The 22,706-nt window shown below is 40.4% G+C and overlaps 3 protein-coding genes across 3 annotated transcripts; 2 read left to right on the plus strand and 1 right to left on the minus strand.

Annotated features, from left to right (window-relative positions):
* Nucleotides 1–915: 915 nt before the first annotated feature.
* On the minus strand, nucleotides 916–4,902 carry casr (calcium-sensing receptor). Its single transcript, XM_076102679.1, has 6 exons — nucleotides 4,718–4,902; nucleotides 4,327–4,633; nucleotides 3,307–4,146; nucleotides 2,975–3,205; nucleotides 2,149–2,272; nucleotides 916–2,051 (listed from the first exon to the last, which is right to left on the minus strand). The coding sequence occupies exons 1-6, from the start codon at nucleotides 4,900–4,902 to the stop codon at nucleotides 916–918; spliced, it is 2,823 nt and encodes a 940-aa protein (XP_075958794.1).
* Nucleotides 4,903–8,817: 3,915 nt separating this feature from the next.
* On the plus strand, nucleotides 8,818–12,996 carry LOC142959953 (cationic amino acid transporter 2). Its single transcript, XM_076101476.1, has 11 exons — nucleotides 8,818–9,187; nucleotides 9,328–9,483; nucleotides 9,665–9,827; nucleotides 10,078–10,211; nucleotides 10,576–10,798; nucleotides 10,989–11,125; nucleotides 11,503–11,605; nucleotides 12,020–12,153; nucleotides 12,246–12,412; nucleotides 12,636–12,744; nucleotides 12,854–12,996. The coding sequence occupies exons 1-11, from the start codon at nucleotides 8,818–8,820 to the stop codon at nucleotides 12,994–12,996; spliced, it is 1,839 nt and encodes a 612-aa protein (XP_075957591.1).
* Nucleotides 12,997–14,553: 1,557 nt separating this feature from the next.
* kif20a (kinesin family member 20A) lies at nucleotides 14,554–22,383 on the plus strand. The gene is made up of 19 exons (XM_076102199.1): nucleotides 14,554–14,669; nucleotides 15,469–15,642; nucleotides 15,793–15,918; nucleotides 16,007–16,126; nucleotides 16,328–16,466; nucleotides 16,627–16,802; nucleotides 17,294–17,393; nucleotides 17,788–18,000; nucleotides 18,380–18,491; nucleotides 18,584–18,658; nucleotides 18,776–18,919; nucleotides 19,054–19,222; nucleotides 19,328–19,480; nucleotides 19,764–19,903; nucleotides 20,219–20,321; nucleotides 20,524–20,719; nucleotides 20,804–20,895; nucleotides 21,000–21,137; nucleotides 21,667–22,383. The coding sequence occupies exons 2-19, from the start codon at nucleotides 15,475–15,477 to the stop codon at nucleotides 22,033–22,035; spliced, it is 2,733 nt and encodes a 910-aa protein (XP_075958314.1). The 5' UTR covers nucleotides 14,554–14,669; nucleotides 15,469–15,474; the 3' UTR covers nucleotides 22,036–22,383.
* The last annotated feature ends 323 nt before the right edge of the window (nucleotides 22,384–22,706 follow it).

The following is a 22,706-nucleotide window of genomic DNA, read 5'->3' on the forward strand; positions in this document are numbered from 1 at the left end:
CATTTTTAAACATTAGACAGAATGCAGAAAGGAGACTTTGTCTGGAGGGAAACCGAGAAATACAGAATATCCCAAATAAATCCCAAATGATAGATTACGAAAGAGTCTAAATCGGAATAGGGACACTTTAGACGTTGTGGTTTAGTCTGACTGTGATGACAGCAGTGACGCTTATTTTATTAAACCAAACAAATATGTCTAATTTATATCACACTTTGTTCTACCCAAATACACCCTAAATAATGTGGCATGGATTTGGCAATGTCGACGGACTTTACATCCGTATCTTTTGTTGCCTTGTTATTCACCACAATAGAATAGACGTATGGAACGTTGTGTCGACATCCTGTAATTGTGTATTTACAGTGTGACTCATACATCCTCATGTCTCGCTTAAAGAGCCTGGCTTGTCCTCTGATCAAATGTTGGCACACCAGGCATGTCTTTTGTGCTGACCATGGAGGGTTGTCTTGTCAGTGTACTTAAGATGTTAGATAGATGGATGGACAGACAGACAGACAGACAGACAGATAGACAGATAGATAGATAGATAGATAGATAGATAGATAGATAGATAGATAGATAGATAGATAAACTAAAAGTTCACTAAAGCAAATAAGATATAAAATCTCCAAAGAAAAAACAACAACTTAAAGATTTAATGTCATGTTTTTTAATAGTACAAAATTGTTGTTATTAGCTTAGTGTACATCAGGGTTATGCTGAAAATAATAAGAGTCACAGGATTCAGGTATACTACAGAATATTATTTTGACTGGTCATCTGTCAGAAAAATTGTTAAGAACATGGGAAAATGAAAAGGTCTACATGTAAATGTGTTTAAAAATAAAGTCCCAAAACCCACCCCATTAATGGGTTAGATGAAGCTGATGTTTTTACACATACTGTATGCTATCACATCAGAGAGCTCCTCCTCGACTCCTCAAAGCTCAAGGACAGAGTAACTGTTCCACTGCCAAAGCTCACCCTTGGCTTGTGCTTTCCTGAAGTCCCGTCGCAGTCATTGCCGTTGGTCTTGAGGCTGATGGATGAGGACGGAGTCGAGGCAGAAGATCCACCGATGCTGCCAGACTTTTTTCTCGCAGCTGTATTATGTTTCAGCGTAGCTTTTGCAGCCACTTTAAAAGCGTGGGCTGCGGTGCTGCATCGGACTTCCTCGATGGTGTTCCTGAAGGGTTTGAAGAGGATGATGTAGACCTTGTTGAAGAAGATACAGGCCAGCATCCCAAAGCTGGATGCCAGTATAGCAATGACCTCCACAGCTGAAACAAACTTGCCATAAGTACTAAAGTACGCAGGGATAAAAGAGATCCAAACAATAAAGAATATGAGCATGCTGAAGGTGATAAACTTGGCCTCTGTAAAGTTTTCTGGAAGTTTCCGTGACTTGAATGCAAAAAAGAAACATATAGCTGCCAGGAGGCATGTGTAGCCAATAAGAAACCCAAGAGCCATCACAGATCCCTCATTGCAGGTGATAAAAATGATCTCATCAATGTCGTGATTCTTGTAGCTGGAAGGAGGGGCATTGTAAAGCCATACCACACATATCATGACTTGAACAAATGTGCACAGAAACACCAACAGAAACTGCAGGTTTAATCCCCACCATTTACGATGGAGACTTGTAGGGATCTTGGCTTCAAATACCAGAAGTACTCTGTTAGTTTTCACAAGGATGCAAGATATACAGAGAACAAAACTGATCCCAAAGGCAGGTTGCCGTAAACGGCACGTCCAATCCCGTGGCTCTCCGATGAAGACGAGGGAGCTTGAGAAGCAACAGATTAGTGAGAATAGGAGAACGTAGGACAGTTCTCGGTTTGTGGCCTTCACTATTGGGGTGTTGCGGAATCTGACGAAGACTCCCATCACAAAGGCTGTCAAGAGCACACCCAGTACTGCACATATAGCCAAAGCTATCCCGAATGGTTCTGTCCAGGAGAGAAACTCGATTTCCTTCAGGAAGCAGAATGTGTGATTCCCATTGGACCAAGAGTTATATGGACACTTGATGCAAACACTGGCATCTGTATAGATACAAAAAAAAAATCATCTGTGTTATAAGTGCAACACTAGGTGTAACATTAGTGGATATGAGGTTGTGAATGTTTGGCATCTCAATACCTTTATGATTACTGTACTCTCCATCTGAGCACTCAGTGCATTCAAAGCAGCATGTGGGCATACTGTCAATGATCCCCTTTCTTGTTCCAGGTTCACAGTCCTCACTGCAATTAGAGAATGGCACCTACAGGATGCAAACAGACAGAAAAGTGACATGAGAAAAAGCAAATGTGGTTCATTGGTGTAACATTTTTATTGAAAGAAGAATAGTGAGATGGAAAAGCGTGAACTATTTTAGGAGCATTTTATACTTTTCCTATGAAGTCAACACGAGAGAAAACAAACAAGAAATCAGGAGCAAGATGGGTAGTCTTTTGTTTCCCAGGCTGAATGCAGTGGAAAGTTTAAATACTCACCAAATTTCAAGCATGAAACTCAGATATTTGGCACACTTTGTAATTTGTAAGTGTTCTAACATCTTTCATTTCGTTGTTTTGTTTTTTATATCCCGCACACTTACTGTTTGGTTCACTCTCACTGCTGAATGCTGAACGCCACTAAATGCTTCCTGCCCAGACAGTCAATGTTAGTGACTAGTAGTATTTGCTAACATGTTTGCCATAACATGTTCAAGAGGGATCAATGTTTATAGTGAGTTCTGCCGCCCACAAGTGGACAAAAGAATCCAGTTGCTGCAGCTTTAAGTGACCCTGCAGCAATTGTAACAATGTACATTTGCAAAGATGTCAATGTTTCCCTTCTATGCTGTGATTACCTGCTTATAACCCTTACTAGATCATGCCTGGAAAAGGAAAACACACCAAATTACCGGGGGGGGGGGACAATACATTAATGTGGACATCCTCTACAAAACAGTTAGACTGACCTCAGAACTGTATCCATTCCACAAAATCTTTGTCTTGTCAATGAACAGTTTGGCTCCTCTCTTGAAGTGCACGTTGTAGTATCCGACCTCCTCAAACACCACAGAGCCGTCCTCAGCAGACCTGTGCCAGTTTATAATGGTGTAGTTTGCTGCCAGGTCTGCGTTCTCATCAAAGTGCATCTTTTCCCCCATGCTGTTGGTGTAGTTCAAATGTCTGAGCTGCTTCAGGGCCTGCGAGGCAGAACCACACATTTAGATGCTTCAAACATGGCTAAAGGTACATCATTTGGTAATGAATTGCTTTGGTTTGGGGTTAATGTGTAACATCTTACCTGCCATGCTTCCATTTTCTTTATATCTGCACAGGAATTGTTGGCAAAGAGTCCATGTCCAGGAGTGCAAGTGAGTATGTCCTGCAGGGCCTGTGCAATGGAATAAACTGCAACATACACGTTATAGGAGATACGAAGGTGTGTGTAGTCCAGGTACGGGGTCTCAACACTTGTGATGTCTTCCTCACCAGTACAACAAGGCCTGAAACTTGTGCTGCCATTCTCACTTTCTTGCTGTCTCAGGCTGTCTTCCAGATAACAGTTGAAGGTTTCTTCCCAAAACTCCCTGACAAATTCATTATGACTGTCTCTCTTTGGTTGCACTTGCTGCAAGAACTCTCTTAAGCCAGGAATATTCCCTGCCTTTAGAACGAACCCAATAGTCCCTGCTACAACACCAAGATACTCTGGTTTAGCGATAAGAGAGGAGCTAGCCCACGCTTCACTGGCTAACCAGATACGATCTGTGATGTTTCTCCTCGCCATCTCTTTGATTAAAGGCTCGATATCTGGGGCGCTGGCAAACACCACGATGACTTTAGCTGTGGAGTTCTCAATCCTGTCAGCCAGCGCTTGGATTTCATGATCCTCAAAATACTGAGAAATAAGTTCATTTAGGTGAATGCAGATGTCTCGCTCCTCCATCTCCTTCTCAAACTTTTCAATCCCTGGGCGTCCATAGTCGTCATCTGAGGCCACAGCAATGACCCAGTTCCACTCAAAGTACCCAATGATGTCTGCCATGGCTGTGGCCTGGTACTCATCTGTAGGAATGGTTCTCATGAAGGACTTGTACTGATTCTTGTTGCTCAGTAGGCGACTAGAAGAGGCATAGCTGATCTGAAATGTTAAAGATTTCAGGTAATCTTTGATTATCATTATTTAACATAAAGGTTTTGTCATTTTGTTGCTAAAACACATCAGCATTACATTTCCTGTAAAATGTATAATCCATTGCAAGTACGTTTGCATAATATTCAGGATACAGTGTTGCCTTGTGACCAGTAATCAGTTACTCACCTGAGGAATATAAAAAAGACCCAGTAGGTTTGCGACAGCTGTGGAGACTGCGGATCCAGCTGCTCCGACTACTGCAATGGTTGCTGGGATGTGATCAGTGCAGTTGCAAAATTCATCTAAATTCAGGGAGTCTATCTTATTTTGGGCCACAAAACTAAGCGTAGCTTCCAGGGCTTTTGACACTGTGTTGCACGTGTCAAAGATCCTGTAGCCGAGGGTGATGTTGGGCAGGAGAGTACTGCTGTTGTTAATCTCATCAATCGCAAAAATCATGGCCTGCAGCCAACGGAAACCACGGAAATTGAACCTGTAAGAGCAAACAAAGCATGGATTTAGACAAGTTGAGCACACTCATTCAGTCTAATAATGTAAACCGGTCTCAAAATGGTACCTGACACACTGTGTGGACTCGGGCCGAGCTGCGAGGTCTTGGTCTTTGGATGCAACTCCAAAGTGTATGGGGAAAAGACCCCCGAGCAAAATATCACCAGTCATCTGTGCTCTCTGATGGGGCCCATAGGTTGAAATCACATAACTGGACCCCAACACTATCAGGTAATACAGAACCAATCTCATCTTTCTTTTCTTTCTAATGCGTAGGATTATGCTCTACAACTCCCCAGAGTGAAGGTATTTCTCAGTATTATCTTCTCCCATCAATCTGCCTGCTGCGCTGTTTTGTGTTATTCATGTTTGCACTGATGAGATTGTCTGACTGTAGAGAAAAAGGAAAAACACATCATGCTTTTTTAGTCAAATGGGCTACAGTCTGATGTTCAATATATTTATATTGAAAAATAAACATGCATGTAGAAAAGGAAACTTTGTCTTAGTTTGAGATGCTTTTTATTTTCTTGAAAATTCATTCTGTGTGGAAAAAAAATCCATGCACTGAGCTCGCTTATAAGCAGGGAAAAAGGTAAGAATGGTGCTAGAAGCCGACATGACCCGAGGCTATTATTCTCTAGCAGGGCTACGCAGTTACATATGTTTATTTAAGAGTCTGGAAATCGTTTTTTTTAAGAGCTGACTTCTCTGGTAATGTTTCTAAGAAGAGATTCATTTTAACATTTCACACCGCAGTAATGCTGCAGTCATGCTGCTTGAAATATCCGTCTGAACTGAAATAGATTGTGGACATACATGAGTGAAGTCACACTCTAATGACCCTCCTTCTTTTAAGTGCTCGGTCTCATGCTGTGGCCAGTGAAGCCAGTCACCATGGAGAGAAGCCTACTGCATCTGGCTAATACTGCTGGAAAAATGCTGGGGCAGAGCTGTGATAATGAAGTGGCTAACGGCTGTAACAGCCAATGTTGGCCATATTACCAGTATTAGGAGAAGTTCTTTGCACAGCCTTATAATTATATTTCATTTTCTTAATGTCAGCACTTTGGATGGGAAGCATATTTTGCATTAAATTATCAATTTAAACAAAATGATTATAGAGTATAATCAAATAATTATCCATTGTCAAATGTAGTATCCAATGTCCCCCATGTCTTCTTTTTAAATAACAATGATAAAAAGGCCAAAATAACAATTCACACATTTTTTTACCTGTTCCGAATTTATAAAAAATAGATAGAAACACACAAATGTTTCCAAAGCTATGTCAGCATATAGTAATTGACTGTAATATGACCATCTGTTTTAAAAAACGGATTCATTCTTAATCAAACCTTAATCAAAAAGTAAGCTGACGATGGCTGAATTCTAACTCTCTAACAGTTATTCAGTGCTTTTTAACTCCAAAATAAAAACAATAAAAACATCAAACATGTAAAATGATACAGAATCAAACTTACCACCTGAACTCCTGAGTGCGTGATTTGAATGAAAAAGTTAACCTGCAGGCATAGACAGATTTTAAGGTCTTTTTCCTAAAATATCCAGGGTGCTGAATGAATTCACTGAACAATAGTGTGAGCTTCTGAACCTCTTTCTGCAGATGAATCATTAACAGGGAGAGGGATAGTCCATTTCCTTCAGCTAATGAAGTCTACTCAGTTCACTCCTCCTGAACTAAAGTCATCGCAACCTAAAGTGGGAGAGATTTAGAAATGATCGACTCCTACCGCATAACTACAGGAATACAATCGTACATGCTAGCTTATACTATGAGAAGAAAGAGACACGTGGTGAAGGTTGTCTTTGTCTACGGCCTTCATAAACGTGTATTTTACGTTGTGTAGGCCTAACTGAATGTTTGTCTGTATTACTACAAACATAATAATTTCTCTTTCCAGCAAATATTTTATGTAGGTTTATTTTAATAAAAAAAAGACATCCAAATTGCTTCAGTGCCATTTTTATTTCTAACACGCTTCTCAGTATTCTTGACATGCACCTGCACTTAGATTTGATCCTCATGGGGTTGCCAGTCCAGTGATCATTTTTCCAGTTTAAACTTGTATTGCATTTTGCCAGAAGAGCTGCAGCATGATACCAGGAACCCCTGGAAGCAGTGGATCGCACCATTATGTTCCTCAAACAATTAGCTGCCTCCTTATGCTCTGATGAACGGGTCTTCAATTTGTTGCTGGGCAGATGTCTCCTGTGAAAACAATCTCACTTTACAACATGTTGACTTATCTGTGGCACGACCCAAAGCTGTGCGTCGTCGAGACATCGGGCACAAGGGATAAAAAGTCTGCTCTCTAACGTTACTCATAGCTTCTTATTTGTTTGAATCATTGGAAGAAAGTCATCCACCTCTCCATCAGTAATAGAGTTTAACTGGATTAAGAAAAGCACAGTCAGACCACAACATGTAAGAGGTGTTAAAAAGTACTGAAGGGGTTTTACAGATTTTGTAGTTTCTTTGTAAAGTTACTATAACTCAAACTGAAACAAATCACTTTCTAAAGATTATGATTTAAGTCTTTAAATGTAAAGAGAGTTATTTAGTCCAAATAAGCAACAAAAGGAGTAGTTGGACAAGGGGAGAGAGGACTGAGGGCTGAGAGACTGAACAGGTTTCAGGATCTTGAATTAGAAAGTGTAACTGAAACACTGAGTGAACAAAAGTGTGATTACGCTCAATCAGCTCTGTTAAACTTTGGGATGTTTTCACCCAGCATTGTTTTTTTTTTAGCCCAGAATAAAATAAAAGAAGTTATCTGGAAACGTATAAATATTTTAACCTTGAGTTGAAGTAGTGATCATGTTTTCCTTGCATCAACATGACCTTTTCTTTGTGTATTGTTTGAATTAGTTTAATTCATAAAAGCAAAGTCACAGCATCACTTAGTTCTCAACAGTGTCAATTTTTTGTGTCAATCAAGACATCAATAATTGTGTAAAATTCATTATGTTTTAATGCCAATCATGGTATTATTATTATTATTATTAATGTGTTTTATTTAAAAATATGAATCACAAATGGGATTGTGCTTAATTTGTTCATTGTAAAAATTCAAGTAAAATCTGGGTAAAGGCCTCCATGCTTTCTGAAATGTGTGTTATTGTTTGACATTGCAGAAGTGCCCTCAAACAAATCATTCGTATCCCGTATTTTTCAGAAATGGCATGTATGTCTGAAAAGTAACATAATGTGTCAAAAATGTTGAGCAGCAAAGAGTTCACAGTGAATGGATTTATCCTCACAAGTAGCGTGTGGTCACACACACTGCGGCATTCAGCTGAAAAGGTAAGGATGACTTTCTGATAAGAATGAGTCTATGAATCTACTGGATATGATCTCAGTTTGTTAGATAATATAATCATATGTCGAGCTCTAAATGTCTATCATTTTGAAATTAAATGTTATTAAATGACTCCTCATCTAGTGATTAATAATCGATACATCATGTATACAGTAAAATAAAACATGTACATTATTGGAGCGACTACCTACCTTCATTTCTTCCTGTTTCATAAACACTGAGCTTTAATTACTTACTGTGGGTGTTAGTGTGTGTTTGTGCTTGCTGCTTACTGAATGTGATGTACAAGGTCATAATTTTCTTCGTAATGTCTTGGCTGAAAGACTTCCGCGTTACAGCAATTTTACAGCACAAACTGTAAAATGATATGATGGAATTGTGACAGTTTAATCATGGAAATGTAAATACTTTTTTCCTCTGTGTCTCTCACAATTTTTCAGTTTTAAATGATTACAGTATTTGCTTTTATCAATAGTTGAACTTGGACTCAACTTTTATGCAATGCAATTCTGATCAAATGGACTTTAATGAGACAAATACTGAAGATTAGAATAACATTTAAGTTACAAATGGTTTCATTAGTGTCTAACATTTGATTTGGAAAACGAGTTTGGAAACGTTCTGTGTGTTATGTTTGAATAGCTGTAAACTAAATGTTTAGGTAAAATCATGCTATTTTCAAACAACCGTGTACTGAGTAATATTCTATCTTTTAATGTCTTGTTTGTCTTTAAGCTCTTTTAAATTCAACATACATGCTTCAGCCGTTTTTGTGTTGCTTTATCTTGAGCGATCAATGAAACCCGATGTCTTGATTAATAGGATGTCTGGTGCAAAGATACTGCTATTCCTGCAGAGCCTGTACCGTAGGAAACCTCTGGACCCTGAAGGAGAGGTGTCCAACTTTCGGCGATGCCTGACCACCCTCGACCTGGTGGCCCTGGGGGTCGGCAGCACACTGGGGGCCGGTGTGTACGTGTTGTCGGGAGAAGTGGCCAGAACCGTGGCCGGGCCGAGTATCATAATCTCCTTCCTGATTGCAGCAGTGGCCTCCGTCTTTGCAGGACTTTGCTATGCTGAATTTGGAGCTCGTGTTCCCAAGACTGGCTCTGCCTACCTCTACAGCTATGTGACTGTGGGAGAGATATGGGCTTTTATCACTGGCTGGAACTTGTTGCTGTCTTATGTCATTGGTAAAGATAGTGCCACTCTCTGAATACATTTACTGCATGTGATGGGTGTTTATTAGTCATCTTGGAAAAGTATCTTGTCAATATTTCTGTCCTCTTTAACTTTCAAATGAGCCTCAAATCTAAAATAAATTGTTTTTAAGGGACGTCAAGTGTTGCCAGAGCATGGAGTGGGACCTTTGACGATCTCATTGGAAATGTCATTGCCAACTCTCTGGGCAAACAAGCTGCGATGGACTTACCTGGATTGGCTCCCTACCCAGACTTCTTTGCAGCTGGCCTCATAACGCTCTTGGCAGGCAAGTTTCAGTTTGTAACCAAGTGTAAGAGTTTAATATTGTAACTTATGTGTGGAAACTGAAGGAAATAATAGTAGATTATAACATTTTATAATATGTTTTTTAATGCATATTGAGTATATGAACAAGGTTCCATTGTATTCATGACCAACTTCATATTTTCTGTCTGTTTTCTTTCTAGGGATTCTTGCATTTGGTGTTAAAGAGTCTGCTATTGTAAATAAGGTTTTTACAGCAGTTAACATCCTGGTGTTGCTGTTTGTTATCATCTCTGGAGTCATTAAGGGGGACATCAACAACTGGTACATCGGTGAAGATTCTCTCCTGGATGGATATGAGTATGGGTTCTTGTATTTTATATATAATGAAGAAAAATAAAAGTGTTTCCACCCCATACTGTGCCACACCAACATGTAACGTCTCGACTCAATTAGGACTGATGTTGTGCTTTTATGTGTTTAATAACAGTATTGTACAGTACAGTATTATTCAGGCTGCTATTGTTGACCTTTCTTGCTAAATGTAGGTTTGAAATATGTATCATTCATTGATTATCGTTGCATGACCAAGCATCAACATGTCTGCTCTTTGCAGTAACTACACATCCCTGAATGACACAAGCAGATATGGCAGTGGCGGATTTTTCCCTTTTGGCTTCGAGGGAACATTAGCAGGAGCTGCCACATGCTTTTATGCATTTGTTGGATTTGACTGCATTGCCACAACAGGTAAACTAACACTGATGTAGTACACTGCAAGACTGAGAGGGGATGCAGGGGCTTAGCCCGATATAAAAGTCCAAGGTTACAATATTGTAACATAACCCTAGTTCTATAAGCACAGGCAGAGTCCCTTAATGGCATCTATGGGTAATAATCTTCTCCAATCACGACCACGCATGTCCACAAGCGTAGCTGGCAAATCAGGACATGCATCCTCAAATATGTGCGGACCCCAGAGTATATAACGAAGCATACACTGCTGTCCTGATTGGCCGGCTGCACTTATGCCAATTTTCAGCAGGCAAATGCGGAGCCTGTGTGAGTTGGAACAATAAGTTACTATACAGTAATAATGTGTTATTTTCTTCAGGAGAGGAGGTTCAAAACCCTCAGAAGTCGATCCCACTAGGCATCGTGGCATCCCTCCTCATCTGCTTCCTGGCTTACTTTGGTGTGTCTGCAGCCCTGACTCTTCTGATGCCGTACTATTTGCTCAGTGTTCACAGCCCGTTGCCTGTGGCCTTTACATACATCGGTTGGGGACCTGCAAAGTATGTAGTGGCTGTGGGATCCCTTTGTGCACTGTCAACAAGGTATGAAACCAGCCAAATCAATCATTACTTGGATTTACCTTATTTTAAATTTCAATTTTAATTGGATGGTTTCATTCTCGGCTAACCTTTCAACTTGGCTAACATACAGTACATCCTGTAAATTAAGATAATTGGAATCACTATTACGGATTAAAACAAAAGCAAATAACATGAATAAACATTCCCACAGCTTACTAGGATCGATGTTCCCGATGCCCCGTGTCCTCTTTGCCATGGCCAGGGATGGACTTCTCTTCAGACCTCTCAGTAGAATGAGTGACAGACAAAGTCCTGTTATAGCGACCCTGGCTTCAGGGGTTGTAGCAGGTAAAACTGGCAACACAAGTCATAATAATTTGAAAGCTTTTCTGTTTGTTTCTGAAAGATTTAGTCTGTTCCTGTTTTGAGCTCAGGAGTAAATGGTTTATGTAAACTACGCTTATTCTAAACATATAAATGTATTTATTTATTTTAGGGGAAATATTTAGTGAGAGGATAATGTTTTCCTTTTAAAGCTGTATCGTACAGAGCTGAGTAAATCTGCAGAGGGAACCCTTTAAACTGTTGGTGTCAATTAATGTATGCTTGTGGACCAACCTCGGGATAAAGTTATAGCTAAAATATGATTAATTGAAATGAGCATTGGAGGAAATTATTGAAGTTCATGTGAATTGCTCTTGTCATTATTATTCGTGTCTTTTCAGCTATCATGGCGTTATTGTTTGACCTGAAGGCGCTAGTTGACATGATGTCAATTGGGACCCTTTTTGCCTACACACTCGTTGCCATATGTATCCTCATATTAAGGTATGATTCATGATAATAAACATATGTGTGGTATTATTACTCTAATCGTAATAGTTACTATGTTTGTTTCGTGATGTTTATGAGTGGTGTTGGTGTCGTGGGTGGAAAATGGTTAATGAGCTGATAGTACACGCTGGTCATTTATAACAGCTGGCAGATACTTTCAGCTTCTACCTTAAGAATGCATTTTGTATTCCATTTAACTACATTCACTGATAATGACAAAAGATCATTAAGTAAGATGACATTGATCTGTATTATAGACTGGGATTCATTTAATTGATGTGAACCAGGAAAGACAAAGAAACAGGAATAAACTGATGCCACTGATCCCACGTTTAAGTCACAGCTTTATCAATATATATAATTAAATTATGCTTGAGTGCATTCATTTATATTTTCTTACTTTCACAGGTACCAAGCAGACCTCAGCGAGGATTCAAGTTCCAGCAAACCAGAACCCTTTACAGTTACTGGATTAATATTTCCTCCTTCACAAGCCACGTCACGGACATCAAAGAATGTGACTCTTTTAACTGTTTTTATGAGTAAGTGATCTTAACACCATCCTTGCATATTACACAGCATATAGATGATTTCCATTGTTAACAATCATTGGAACTTACATTGTTCTCCTCAGTCTTTTTAGCTATCATCCTAAGCCTCGTCATATCTGGGGCTGTGGACTCCCAGCAGGCCCTCGAGTGGTGGTGTTTACTTTGTGTCTCTATCATCATACTGATGCTGATCCTCATTACTTTAATCATCTGGAGACACACACAGAACACAACCAAAGCTGCTTTCATGGTATGACTCACCAAACCTAAAGTGCACATTTAATGATTTACATTAAAAATTACTCAAATCATAAACTTTGATTACCAAAATGTAGGAAATCAGTCCCAACAGGAAGAAAAAAAAATACCTAACGAGTAGCATTTCATATATTAAACTGCGTACTTCCAAACAGGGAAGTTTAGTTTTTATTTTATATTATTGTCTTAATGTTTCTGCTCTTTCATATGTACAGGTTCCTTTTGTGCCAGTGCTTCCTGTTTTCAGCACCTTTGTCAATGTCTATCTTATGGTGCAACTTGGATCGGACACATGGATCCGCTATGCAGTGTGGATGGCAGTAGGTAAGTGAATCACCATCACTGTAAAATACACGTTTTCATTTACGCAAAATGTGCACAGGCATTGAAATAACAAACATGATCATAGGAGATGTATTTTTTCTTCAAACAGGTTTAATCATCTACTTCTGTTACGGTGTTCAGCACAGTGTGCAGAAACAAAGGCTCCAAAATGTACACAAACACGTCAGTATTCACAGCATCACCACCACTATAGAGCAAAGCTTTGAACCAGGAGAAGACTTTCATGGCTAAACAATGTGACGTGCGAATCATCAAGAAAAGCTAAATGCTTTCAATTCATTTAAAAGAAATGGCCAGTATGCATTAATGTCCGAATGGTGTTTGTTCATGAATTCAGAAAGTTAAATATGGTAAGATATATAATAAAGCATAAAACATATTTGTATCACTTCTATCATCATGTAAAATGTAGTCTAACAATTTGTGTGGTATGTATGTGAAATAAACATGATATTTTAATTTTGGGGTAAGTCTCCACTTCTCTGTCATCCACCTCCTGTCTTTACTTCCACTTTCTATACAAAAGAATAACCTTCTCCTCCCTCACTCATACAAAATGATGTCCTCTTTCTTTTTTTCTGCTTCTTCCTTTAAGCCAGGGGTGTCCAAACTTTTTTCAAAGAGGGCCAGATTTGATAATGTGAAAATGCCCAAGGGCCAACAGTCCCTGCTGACATTATTTTAAACAATACAAGTAGCCTATACATACATTGTTATTTAATCATTTTATTTTCAATGACAGCAAATAGCAATGTAACCAAATGTAATCAGCTATAATCACTATAAAGTGATTAGTGACTCGTCTAAAACATTTAAAAAAGGAATAACTTCAATAGAATCATTCTATACACTGTAGTTTCTTTACATTCTATTATAATGTAAAGAAGTTACATTCTGATACAATGTAGCTTCTTTACATTCTATTAGAATGTAAAGAAGTTACATTCTGATACAATGTAGCTTCTTTACATTCTATTATAATGTAAAGAAGTTACATTCTGATACAATGTAACTTCTTTACATTCTATTAGAATGTAAAGAAGCTACAGTGTTGCCTTTTCTTTTCTTTTCTTCCCACAAGAACGTAATTTTGTCAGGTTGATAAAAAAAATGTCACTTTACTTCCTGACATTGTTACTTTAAGCAATACTTGTGATAACATTGTTGACCCATGCACATGTGTTTTAATGACATGCCACATTTATTTTCAACGGATAATAGGACCTCATGAAAGGGGTGTTTTTTTAAGAAGGGACAGTTTCAGTGGTACGCTTAGCTTAGAATTTGGAAAACGAATTTACCTGAAGCACTGATTGTCCACTATTTGGATGCATTTGATTTCAAGAAGTGTATTTGATTTGATAGTTTAAAAAATGCGACACCTGCTGGTCAAACTCGTGGTATTGCATTTGTATGGATGAATTAAATCTGAGACCATGATGAAAGTCAGAATTAGTCTGAATACAAGTGATTTGACTGCTTGCATGCTGTTAGTTTGTTAAACGGGATGTTTCAACACTGAGGCAGTGTTGAAACATCCCGTTTTTAAAACCAACGAGAGAGCTTCTCTAAAACGAATGGTCACGGGACGTTTTGTTGACGAGAGGCAGTAGTATCGCGATACTTCTGCTTCGTCGACGTCGCGTTGCGTAAAATGCTCCCGAGCGCAACGTCACTCACTTTAGCCAATCAGCGACTCGCTCTGTGGGGGAAGCGCATTGTTCAAAAACCAAACGCAGTCCGGTAAAATACATCAGCTGAGGCTCAGAGTGCTTCGGTATCGAGAAGAAGAAGTAGTAGGTTAGTTTCATGTAGCTTTGATAAACAGACTTAGTATCTTAAGAACCTTTAACGTTAGATAACTTACTGAAATCCAGCCGCTCATCGCACTTTCAACATTCGGGGTAAGTTAAACGGTGGATGGCTAAGTGTTCTCTGTATTTAGTATATTCCTAGTACGGTTAACGTTAACATACGCATACTAGTTAAAGTTGCCTCCAAATCGTGCAATGTCTTACATAATATATATAATAATATTACGTTAAATGCCATTTATCTAAACGTAACTCGTCGTTTCCTTTGTTAAAACAAATATATAGTGTTAGAAACGTGCTCTCCTGTGTTTGTTTCTGTGGTGGCCATCCAGCACATAGCCGTATCCATTCTGTGTATCACTGTTAACTATAGTGTTGGTAGACGCCACGTCTTCTCTGAGTACAGCATATGCGGGCCTTTTTGTCTGTTTACTGCCACTGTTAAAGAAGACCAGTGCAGCCTTAACCTTTATTATTTTAATTGATACCAATGATGTCATTCTTCTGCTTCAATACTAAACTTGTCAAGACAGGTTGATTTCCTGGGAATCCATTTTCTTGTTTGACTAGTCTTGCTGTTTGGCTTTGAAGCAAAAAAGTGTGTTCATCCAGTTTCTGTGTGTTTACTCAGCATGTGTCATGACACACCCTCATTTTAATTAATAAGGTGGGTGGGGCACACTCACCTTTGTGTGTGTGTGTGTGTGTGTGAGAGAGTAATTGAGACAGGTCTGATTGAGCATTATAATCTATTTATTAATTAATTTCTTTATATTGCATACTGACAAGGGCATTACATGCATTGCCTGGCTCACGGTCAGGGTTTGAAATGAGTTGTAATTACTTCATTCCAACTTCATACTCACTACAATGTGTCCTCTTGTAACAGGTGAGCATGGCGCTGTCTTTGTCCTCCCCGTGTGGATGTCCCTCTGACGAGGACGAGGAAATGGCTGTGTTTGAGTCTACGGCAGCAGAGCACGGAGGCCCGTCTAGACCGCGTCTACCTGAGATCTCTGTCATTTCCCCCGGCCTGGACACCTGGGCTCCCATTGCAGAACCAGTGAGTACCCCTAAGGTGTAACGAAAACATTTACAACGCCTTTTATTAAACGTTTAGAAACTTACATTGACTTGCTGTCTTCTTCTTAAGGTTTTAAATTATTCAATATATGCAACAAAACATAAAGATGCTTTTAATTTGTGTCTCTAGAAACTAGCAGTGAAGGCTGCAGCGGTGAGACAAGGTAGTTGTGACGAAGGGGACAAAGAGAGGGTGAAGGTTTTTCTGCGCATCCGGCCGCTTAGTGAGACTGAGAGTCAGAGGGGAGAAGAACAGGTAAGACTATGATTCTGTCAGCTGATTATGTGCATTTATTGTCTTTAGTACACCTGTACTTTGTGCTCAAGGTTCACTCTTCTTTTAGGGTTGTGTGGCTGTCCAAGATGAAGAGACACTCCTGCTCAAAGCTCCAAAAGAATCTCAGAACATGAGGACCGCAGAGAGGGGCATCACCCACAGCATGCACAAGTTTAGTTTCTCAAAGGTAGGCTCGTGCTTGTGTGTTTTGTTAAATGCTAATGTGTTGCTAGTTATGGACATAGCAACTAATGCCTGTCATAAACAACAACAAGGAGTATCCTGAAGTAAAGCATATTGCAATAACATTTTGCTTTTGTTAATATTTTCTATTTGAAGAAGAAGAGATGCCACATACTGATGTTTTCTCATCACCCATCTTTCATAGATTTTTGGGCCAGAGACCACACAGCAACAGTTTTATGAGTCTACAATGAAGAAGATGGTGAAAGATGTGCTTCAAGGAGAAAACAGGCTCCTCTACACTTTTGGTGTCACCAATTCTGGAAAGACCTACACTGTGCAGGGTAAAAAAAACAATAATCTTCATCAGTATAAAGCTCTGCTTTGGTTGTGATGTTGTGTTTGCAGCTATGTGGAATGATTGGAGATGCAAATATAGCATTCTCAACGCTCATGTGGCCAGTTAAATGCCTAGAATGTAAAGTCTCAAACCTTGACCTGCAGGCAGCGGTCGAGAGGCGGGCCTCTTGCCCCGGGCTTTGGCATCTCTGTTCAGGAAACTGCAGGGTCGCCTCTATTGTGCCTTGGACCTGAAGCCTGTCATGTATCAGGATGTGAGACAGCTCGACTCCGGTGAGGTCAGGGTGGAGGAAATCCGCAGAAACTCTCTGCTCAAAGAGGTAAACAGAAGAGCAAATTCTAAAGGTTGTATGAAGTTGATAATGTCATTTTCTTGCTACATTGTGTCCCAGTGTCTTATCGATGCCACGTATACAGCATGTTAATAATGTACTTTTGTAAAATTGTCATTTTCAATATCTAACTCATCCTGAACTCCTAGAATTCCATCTAGTTCAATGGCAACCAGCCTGTTTCAAGAGTATGTGCTCCAGATATAAAAAGCTTTCTATCTCCTAATATATCCACGTTACCTCTCTATGGAACGCAAATGACACGAACAACCAAGGAAGTAGTGTCAAAATAGTTTGTCTTGGTAAAGGAAAAGAACTCTGAATTTACAACTTTCAGCACCCTTTGCACATCAGACACAGGAAGAGATTGGATCTTTTAATACTAAGTGTTTTGTTTTGTTTTTTTTTACTCCTAAATGATTAGAATGTCTTCTTGCACAAAGATATGAGCTGACGTCCTTTGTTGTTGTTTGTTACAGGATGGGAATCTGACTTCTCGTCGAGGTGGTAACTCTACAGTCTGGGACAGCGGCATTGGAGGACTCTCCTCTACAAGTAACTTTGCCACCCAGCTTGAAGGTGAGGAGGACATCAGTATGTCCCAAATGAAGACACATTTGAGACATTTTAAAGTCTGTCACACATTTTTCAAGTACTTTTACTGGGAGTGGAAGTACGTTTAACAGCATAACGCATCACATATTGGCGAGGAGAATACCAGTTGCAGTTATGAGGGGGGGTATAGTGTAGGAAATCTTTGTATGGTATTGTTGAACAATTACAGATGACAGCATAGTACGAGACAACGCAAAAGTGTCAACAAGATTGCTGTATTACTCGTGCCTAATTGGATTTCATTTGTAGTGCGCCATTGACGTAAAAATGTTCTCCGTTGACATCTCTAATTCAAATCATTGCTGCCGTTGTAAAAGCCTTTCCTTTTAACAAAGACCATCACACATTGATTTTGCAGACAGCGACAGTGTTTGTCTGGAGCCTGACAGCCTTTCACACAGTGGAGCAGATGATCTGGCGGAGGGGGTGCAGTTTTCTATCTGGGTGGCCTTCTACGAGATATACAATGAGTTCCTGTACGACCTACTGGATGCTTCGCCCTCCCTGCAGCCCAGAAAGAGGGTCACGCTGCGGCTTAGTGACGACAGGCATGGCAACCCTTATGTGAAAGGTAACGCTCACTCCTTCACATGGAATACTGTTTCTAAAATGTGAAACTGTTTAAATAATTAATATGGTGTGTATATCAGTTTGAACCTCGTGAAGCTCAATCCCAGTATGCAGCTTCTCTCCTCTGATGGATGTTACATTTAATTAAGCAGGAATTTACGTTAAAAACTGTAGACTTCTTCTTTGGGTGCAACTGAAACGCCACCATATAAAAACGCTGCCATAGATGATAAAATACGTAAACGGCATGTTTGATTTTTTTCATATAGTGATTAATACTTTAAAATCTGTGCAGTAGCACTTAAAACAGGTTTTGCTTTTGCTGCTGCTGCCGCCGTTTCTTGTTTACATTCTTCTGCTTTTTCCACTTGTTATCTCAGACCTGGCCTGGATCCAGGTCCGCAGTGCCGAGGAAGCTTGGAGGATTCTGAGGGCTGGACGTCGTAACCAGAGCTTTGCCAGCACTCACCTCAACCAAAACTCCAGCCGTAGGTAGGAGCGCGTTAAACTTTTGCCATATTTTTGACAAATGTGTCTGGCGCACACTCATTGCAGTTCTAATAATAAACGTGTCATCTACTCAGCCACAGCATGTTCTCCATCCGTGTCCTGCACGTCCGCCCAGAGACGGACTCGGCCCAGGCCACGCACATCAGCGAGTAAGTTCACCTTTAGTTACCGACTTTAAATTTATGCTTTGGTTGATTTTTGGTATTTTTGTTTGAGTTTGCAAACGCAATAAAACGGTGCTGCGTCTTGTGCTCTCTCCTCTTTAGACTAACGGTGTGTGATCTGGCTGGGTCTGAACGCTGCAAAGAGCAGCGTAACGGTGAGAGGATGAAGGAGGCCAACAACATCAACACGTCCCTTTTGACACTGGGACGCTGTATTGCTGCTCTGAGGCACAACCAGAACAACAAGTACGTGTTTAACCATAACTTGGAAAGACGGTACACCACCGGTGAACTCTCTTTTTGATGTGTTACTGGTGGTGTAGTAAATTATGAAAATGTACATAACTCCTCGAGTAAATTGACAACTCTGACATCCCCAGGTCGCGACCCCCTCAAGTGGTGCCCTTCAGGGACAGTAAGATGACCCGGGTCCTGCAGGGTTTCTTCTGTGGCAGAGGAACTTCCAGCATGGTGGTCAACATCAACCCATGTTCTTCCATCTATGACGAGACGCTCCAAGCCCTCAAATTCTCCGCTATTGCTACTCAAGTAAAAAAAAAAAAACATCTTGTATTGTACAACTTCTGACTGATTAAGTCTTCCATGTAAGACCAAAGAAACAGGAGAAATAAAAGATCCCTCGTATCATTTCAGCTGGTCCATGGCCCGTCCACAAAGACCCGAGTGGCCTACATCCTGTCCCTTCTGCGTGAGCCAGCAGCAAATGGTAACGAAAGCACAGTGATGGAAGAAGAAGGGGATGAGAGTGATGTTGAAGATGGAGATATCACCATGTTGAATACTGAGGTAAGCGCCCCTGACATCATATGTGATAGTTACATATTTATTACACAACTACTTCCATACCCAATTTTCTTTACTTTACAAGGCTTTCTATCACTAAATCTATTAAGCAATCACAAAAAGTTGCCATAAAGGCTTTCAACGGTTGTGTTTTGTCTACATTGTGTCTTAAAGATCAACTAAAACCAGTTCCTTTTTTTTTTTTTTTTTTTTTTTTTTTTCAACCCACATTATTAAAAACAGCCACTTGTCCAATGTTCCTAATTGCTGACTGTGCTTTATTTAGGCTTTGCTGCAGGCCATCGATGTCCTGAAGAGAGAAGTGCAGCGCCAGCGGGAAGAGAAAGATGTTCTTGAGGCAAATGTGAGAGAGCAGGTGGTCTCTGAGATGATGGAGGTCATTTCTAGGATGGAAGACGGCTTCAGGTGCGTGTCTGCTTTGTTCAGATCAACTGTTTTTAACATGGAACACAGTACATGTAAAAGATAATGACATAAAGAGTGTGTGTGTGTGTGTTATAGGGAACTAGCTCTAATGATATTACTCATAATAAATAATGCATTGGGTTAGTCACTCAAGTCATTCTCTTGTGCTTTATTTGCGTCCATCATTTCCATTCCTTGTATTTTTTTCATCAAAGACATTGCCCACAACAAGAAGCTGAAAGGTGAAAATTATGAGAAATGCTGCTCTTTGAAATTCATGCAGATAACAAGTTGTGTTGTCTTCTTGCCCCACAGTGAGACCTTGGAGGCAGAGAGGTCTCTAATCGAAGAGAGGTACGAAGACAAGTTAGCCAACGTCCAAAAACATTTGAAAAAATACTACAGCCAGGAGCTGAAGGTGAGCGCTGAATCTTCAGCCTTAAGTTGGCATTATTTCAGGCAGTCTGCCCCCATGGTGTGATTTCAATACACACACAATCTGTTATTCAGTTAAATTATATCTTTCCCCAAATGCAACGTGTATCTGCAATGTAGTTATTTTAATAATTCTGTTGTTGTGTCCATGCTAAGATATTTTTTCTTTTCACCCTTTCTGTTAGGAGCGTGATCAGGAGATTGAAGCTTTGTCTGAGGCCCATGATAAAACCAAGGCAGCTGAACCGGTCCGCATGTCGGCGCCACATGGAGACTCTGAGGGGCCTCGGCGCTCTCAGCGCCTCACTGGTCAGGCAGAATATGGCAGACTGCACGTTGAGCTGGACCAGTGTCGCGCTGAGCTGCTCGCCAGGACACAAGGTGACTGAAACACTGCCCTGATAATGTGTTGGTGTTCGGATGTTGTTGATGGTTTTGACCGTCTTGTTCTGCTTGCCTGTGCAGAGCTGGCGAAGCTGAAGATGCAGCTGGAAGTCCCAGGTTCAGCCTGCACTGTCACCAATGCTGCTGACCGCAAGCTGGAGGACGGTCAACGGGTCAGTTACCGCTGTGCCGTATGCAATGCACCATTGATTTAGCCACATGTGAGTCTCTTTATCCTCAGGAAAAACTAAAATCCTGACTCTTTTTTTCCTAACAGAACCTGCGTCAGTTGCGTCTGGATTTGCAGAGGCTCGGGGCCGACCTGCAGTCCGGTGAACGAGCCTGCTGTCGCAACACGGGAGGGGAACGGCTGCGACAGGCTCTAACGGCTGCAGACGAGACACTGGCCAAACAGGTAGAACCACAGATATGTATAGTACAATGTTACGTCATTTGTATTTTTCTGAGCTTATTCTGTGAAATCGTGTGTACGGGTGCTCGACCGTGTATTCTGAGAAAAGAAAGAAGTCCGAAAACATAAAGTCTGCAAAAATAAATGTCATGGTGGGCTATAGAAAGCTCACTTTAATAATGCAGCTCTGAGGTTAATCATTCTTTTGTTAGTGTTTAGTTACTGCAGACTTCAATCAAATTGATCAAATACAGGTTTCATTAATCATTTTTATTTGGATAAGACAAATTTCAAGCTGAAAATTCTCAATTTAAAACACTTTGTTTTTCTCTCCCTCTACTCTCTTCTCTAACAATCTTAATGCACAGCCAGCTTTTAAACTAAATCTAGGTTTCTAACCTCTGCACCAGGTGATTACTGTGCAGAAGCATGTTCAGTGGCTCACTTTACTATCTCTCTCTTAACCTCCTGACCTTACCTTCACTTCCCCCTCTGTGGTCTTGTCTAACCCTATTTACTGACTTCTTCTTAGGACCAAATCCTATTGGACCTCCAGAATGGCCTAATGCTTGTAAAGGCTGACTTGAGGCGGAAAGCAGAGACCCTGGCCCAGACCCAGGCCGTCCTGCCCTCCTCGGGCTGTGCTGCCTCCATCACGCCAGGTTCCTACAAGAAGAGGGGCTATGAGGTCGCTGCACCAAGTGACACTGAGAACCGGCCGCCGCAAAAAAGGCCCCTTTTCCAGTCTTTGTTCCCGACATGTACCCCAACGCGTAAATACAATACTCGTGCTGCCGAAGAAGCAAATGTTACACCGTACTCACGGATCTTGCGGTCTCGCCAGCAGTCTCCACCCCGCAGCCCTGCCCCCACCCCTCGTAGGCTCAGGGGGAAGTACTGAGCTCTTTGGAGCGTCAGCTGGAGTGTGTCCTCTTTGATATTATGCAAAAAAAGTTTAGGTTTTTAGTATTTTTTTCATATTATATTTTATATATTCACATTTTGAAGTGCAGTTAACTCACTTGTTATGCCAACTACCGCTATGATGTTCATGCCAGTAAAACGGTTTAAACATGCTTTAAATAAGGTTTCAGTACACTACAAAGTAAGGAAATGAGGTGCTCTTGATCCCAGTGGCTAACGGATATAGACTGTATGTTAAGAATAGTGCGTGTGTGTGTGTAATCGGCCTTCGCTGTGAGTATGTTTCTGTTTCTACAATAAAGTCTATGAAGACAGTCTTTGGTGATGTTGGCACTAAAGCAAAAAATGTATTTTATTTACAATACTGCAGGATATTAAATGTATTTTCTGTTCTGACACAACCATAAAAATGTCACAAAGGTCAGTTTAGTTTGCCATAGAAACGTTACAGAATAGTAAGCCATGAAGAAATTCACAAAAGAAGTAATACTATGTCAAAAAAGTCACGGTATAGTATGTTGCCAGTAGAATTGTTCAAACATGCTTTAAACAGGGTTGCAATACACAACTTGGGGGGATTGAAGTGCTCTTGATCAGTAAAGCTGAAGCTGGCTTTACTGATCTTCCTGCAGCAGTGACTCATGTTAA

This window comes from Anarhichas minor, unplaced genomic scaffold, assembly GCF_050575085.1.
Source record: "Anarhichas minor isolate MPS153535 unplaced genomic scaffold, ASM5057508v1 ptg000027l, whole genome shotgun sequence".
In the NCBI taxonomy this organism is placed as follows: Eukaryota; Metazoa; Chordata; class Actinopteri; order Perciformes; family Anarhichadidae; genus Anarhichas; species Anarhichas minor.

Coding starts and splice junctions, on each gene's coding strand:
- casr (XM_076102679.1), bottom strand. CDS start 4,902: ATGAGATTGGTTCTGTATTACCTGATAGTGTTGGGGTCCAGTTATGTG. Junction 2,273..2,974: donor GGAATGGATACAGTTCTGAG/GTCAGTCTAACT, acceptor TGCATCCTGTAG/GTGCCATTCTCTAATTGCAG. Junction 2,052..2,148: donor AGAGTACAGTAATCATAAAG/GTATTGAGATGC, acceptor GTATCTATACAG/ATGCCAGTGTTTGCATCAAG.
- LOC142959953 (XM_076101476.1), top strand. CDS start 8,818: ATGTCTGGTGCAAAGATACTGCTATTCCTGCAGAGCCTGTACCGTAGG. Junction 9,828..10,077: donor CTGGATGGATATGAGTATGG/GTTCTTGTATTT, acceptor TGCTCTTTGCAG/TAACTACACATCCCTGAATG. Junction 10,799..10,988: donor CTTTGTGCACTGTCAACAAG/GTATGAAACCAG, acceptor ACATTCCCACAG/CTTACTAGGATCGATGTTCC.
- kif20a (XM_076102199.1), top strand. CDS start 15,475: ATGGCGCTGTCTTTGTCCTCCCCGTGTGGATGTCCCTCTGACGAGGAC. Junction 18,920..19,053: donor AGGCACAACCAGAACAACAA/GTACGTGTTTAA, acceptor TGACATCCCCAG/GTCGCGACCCCCTCAAGTGG. Junction 19,904..20,218: donor AGGATGGAAGACGGCTTCAG/GTGCGTGTCTGC, acceptor CTTGCCCCACAG/TGAGACCTTGGAGGCAGAGA.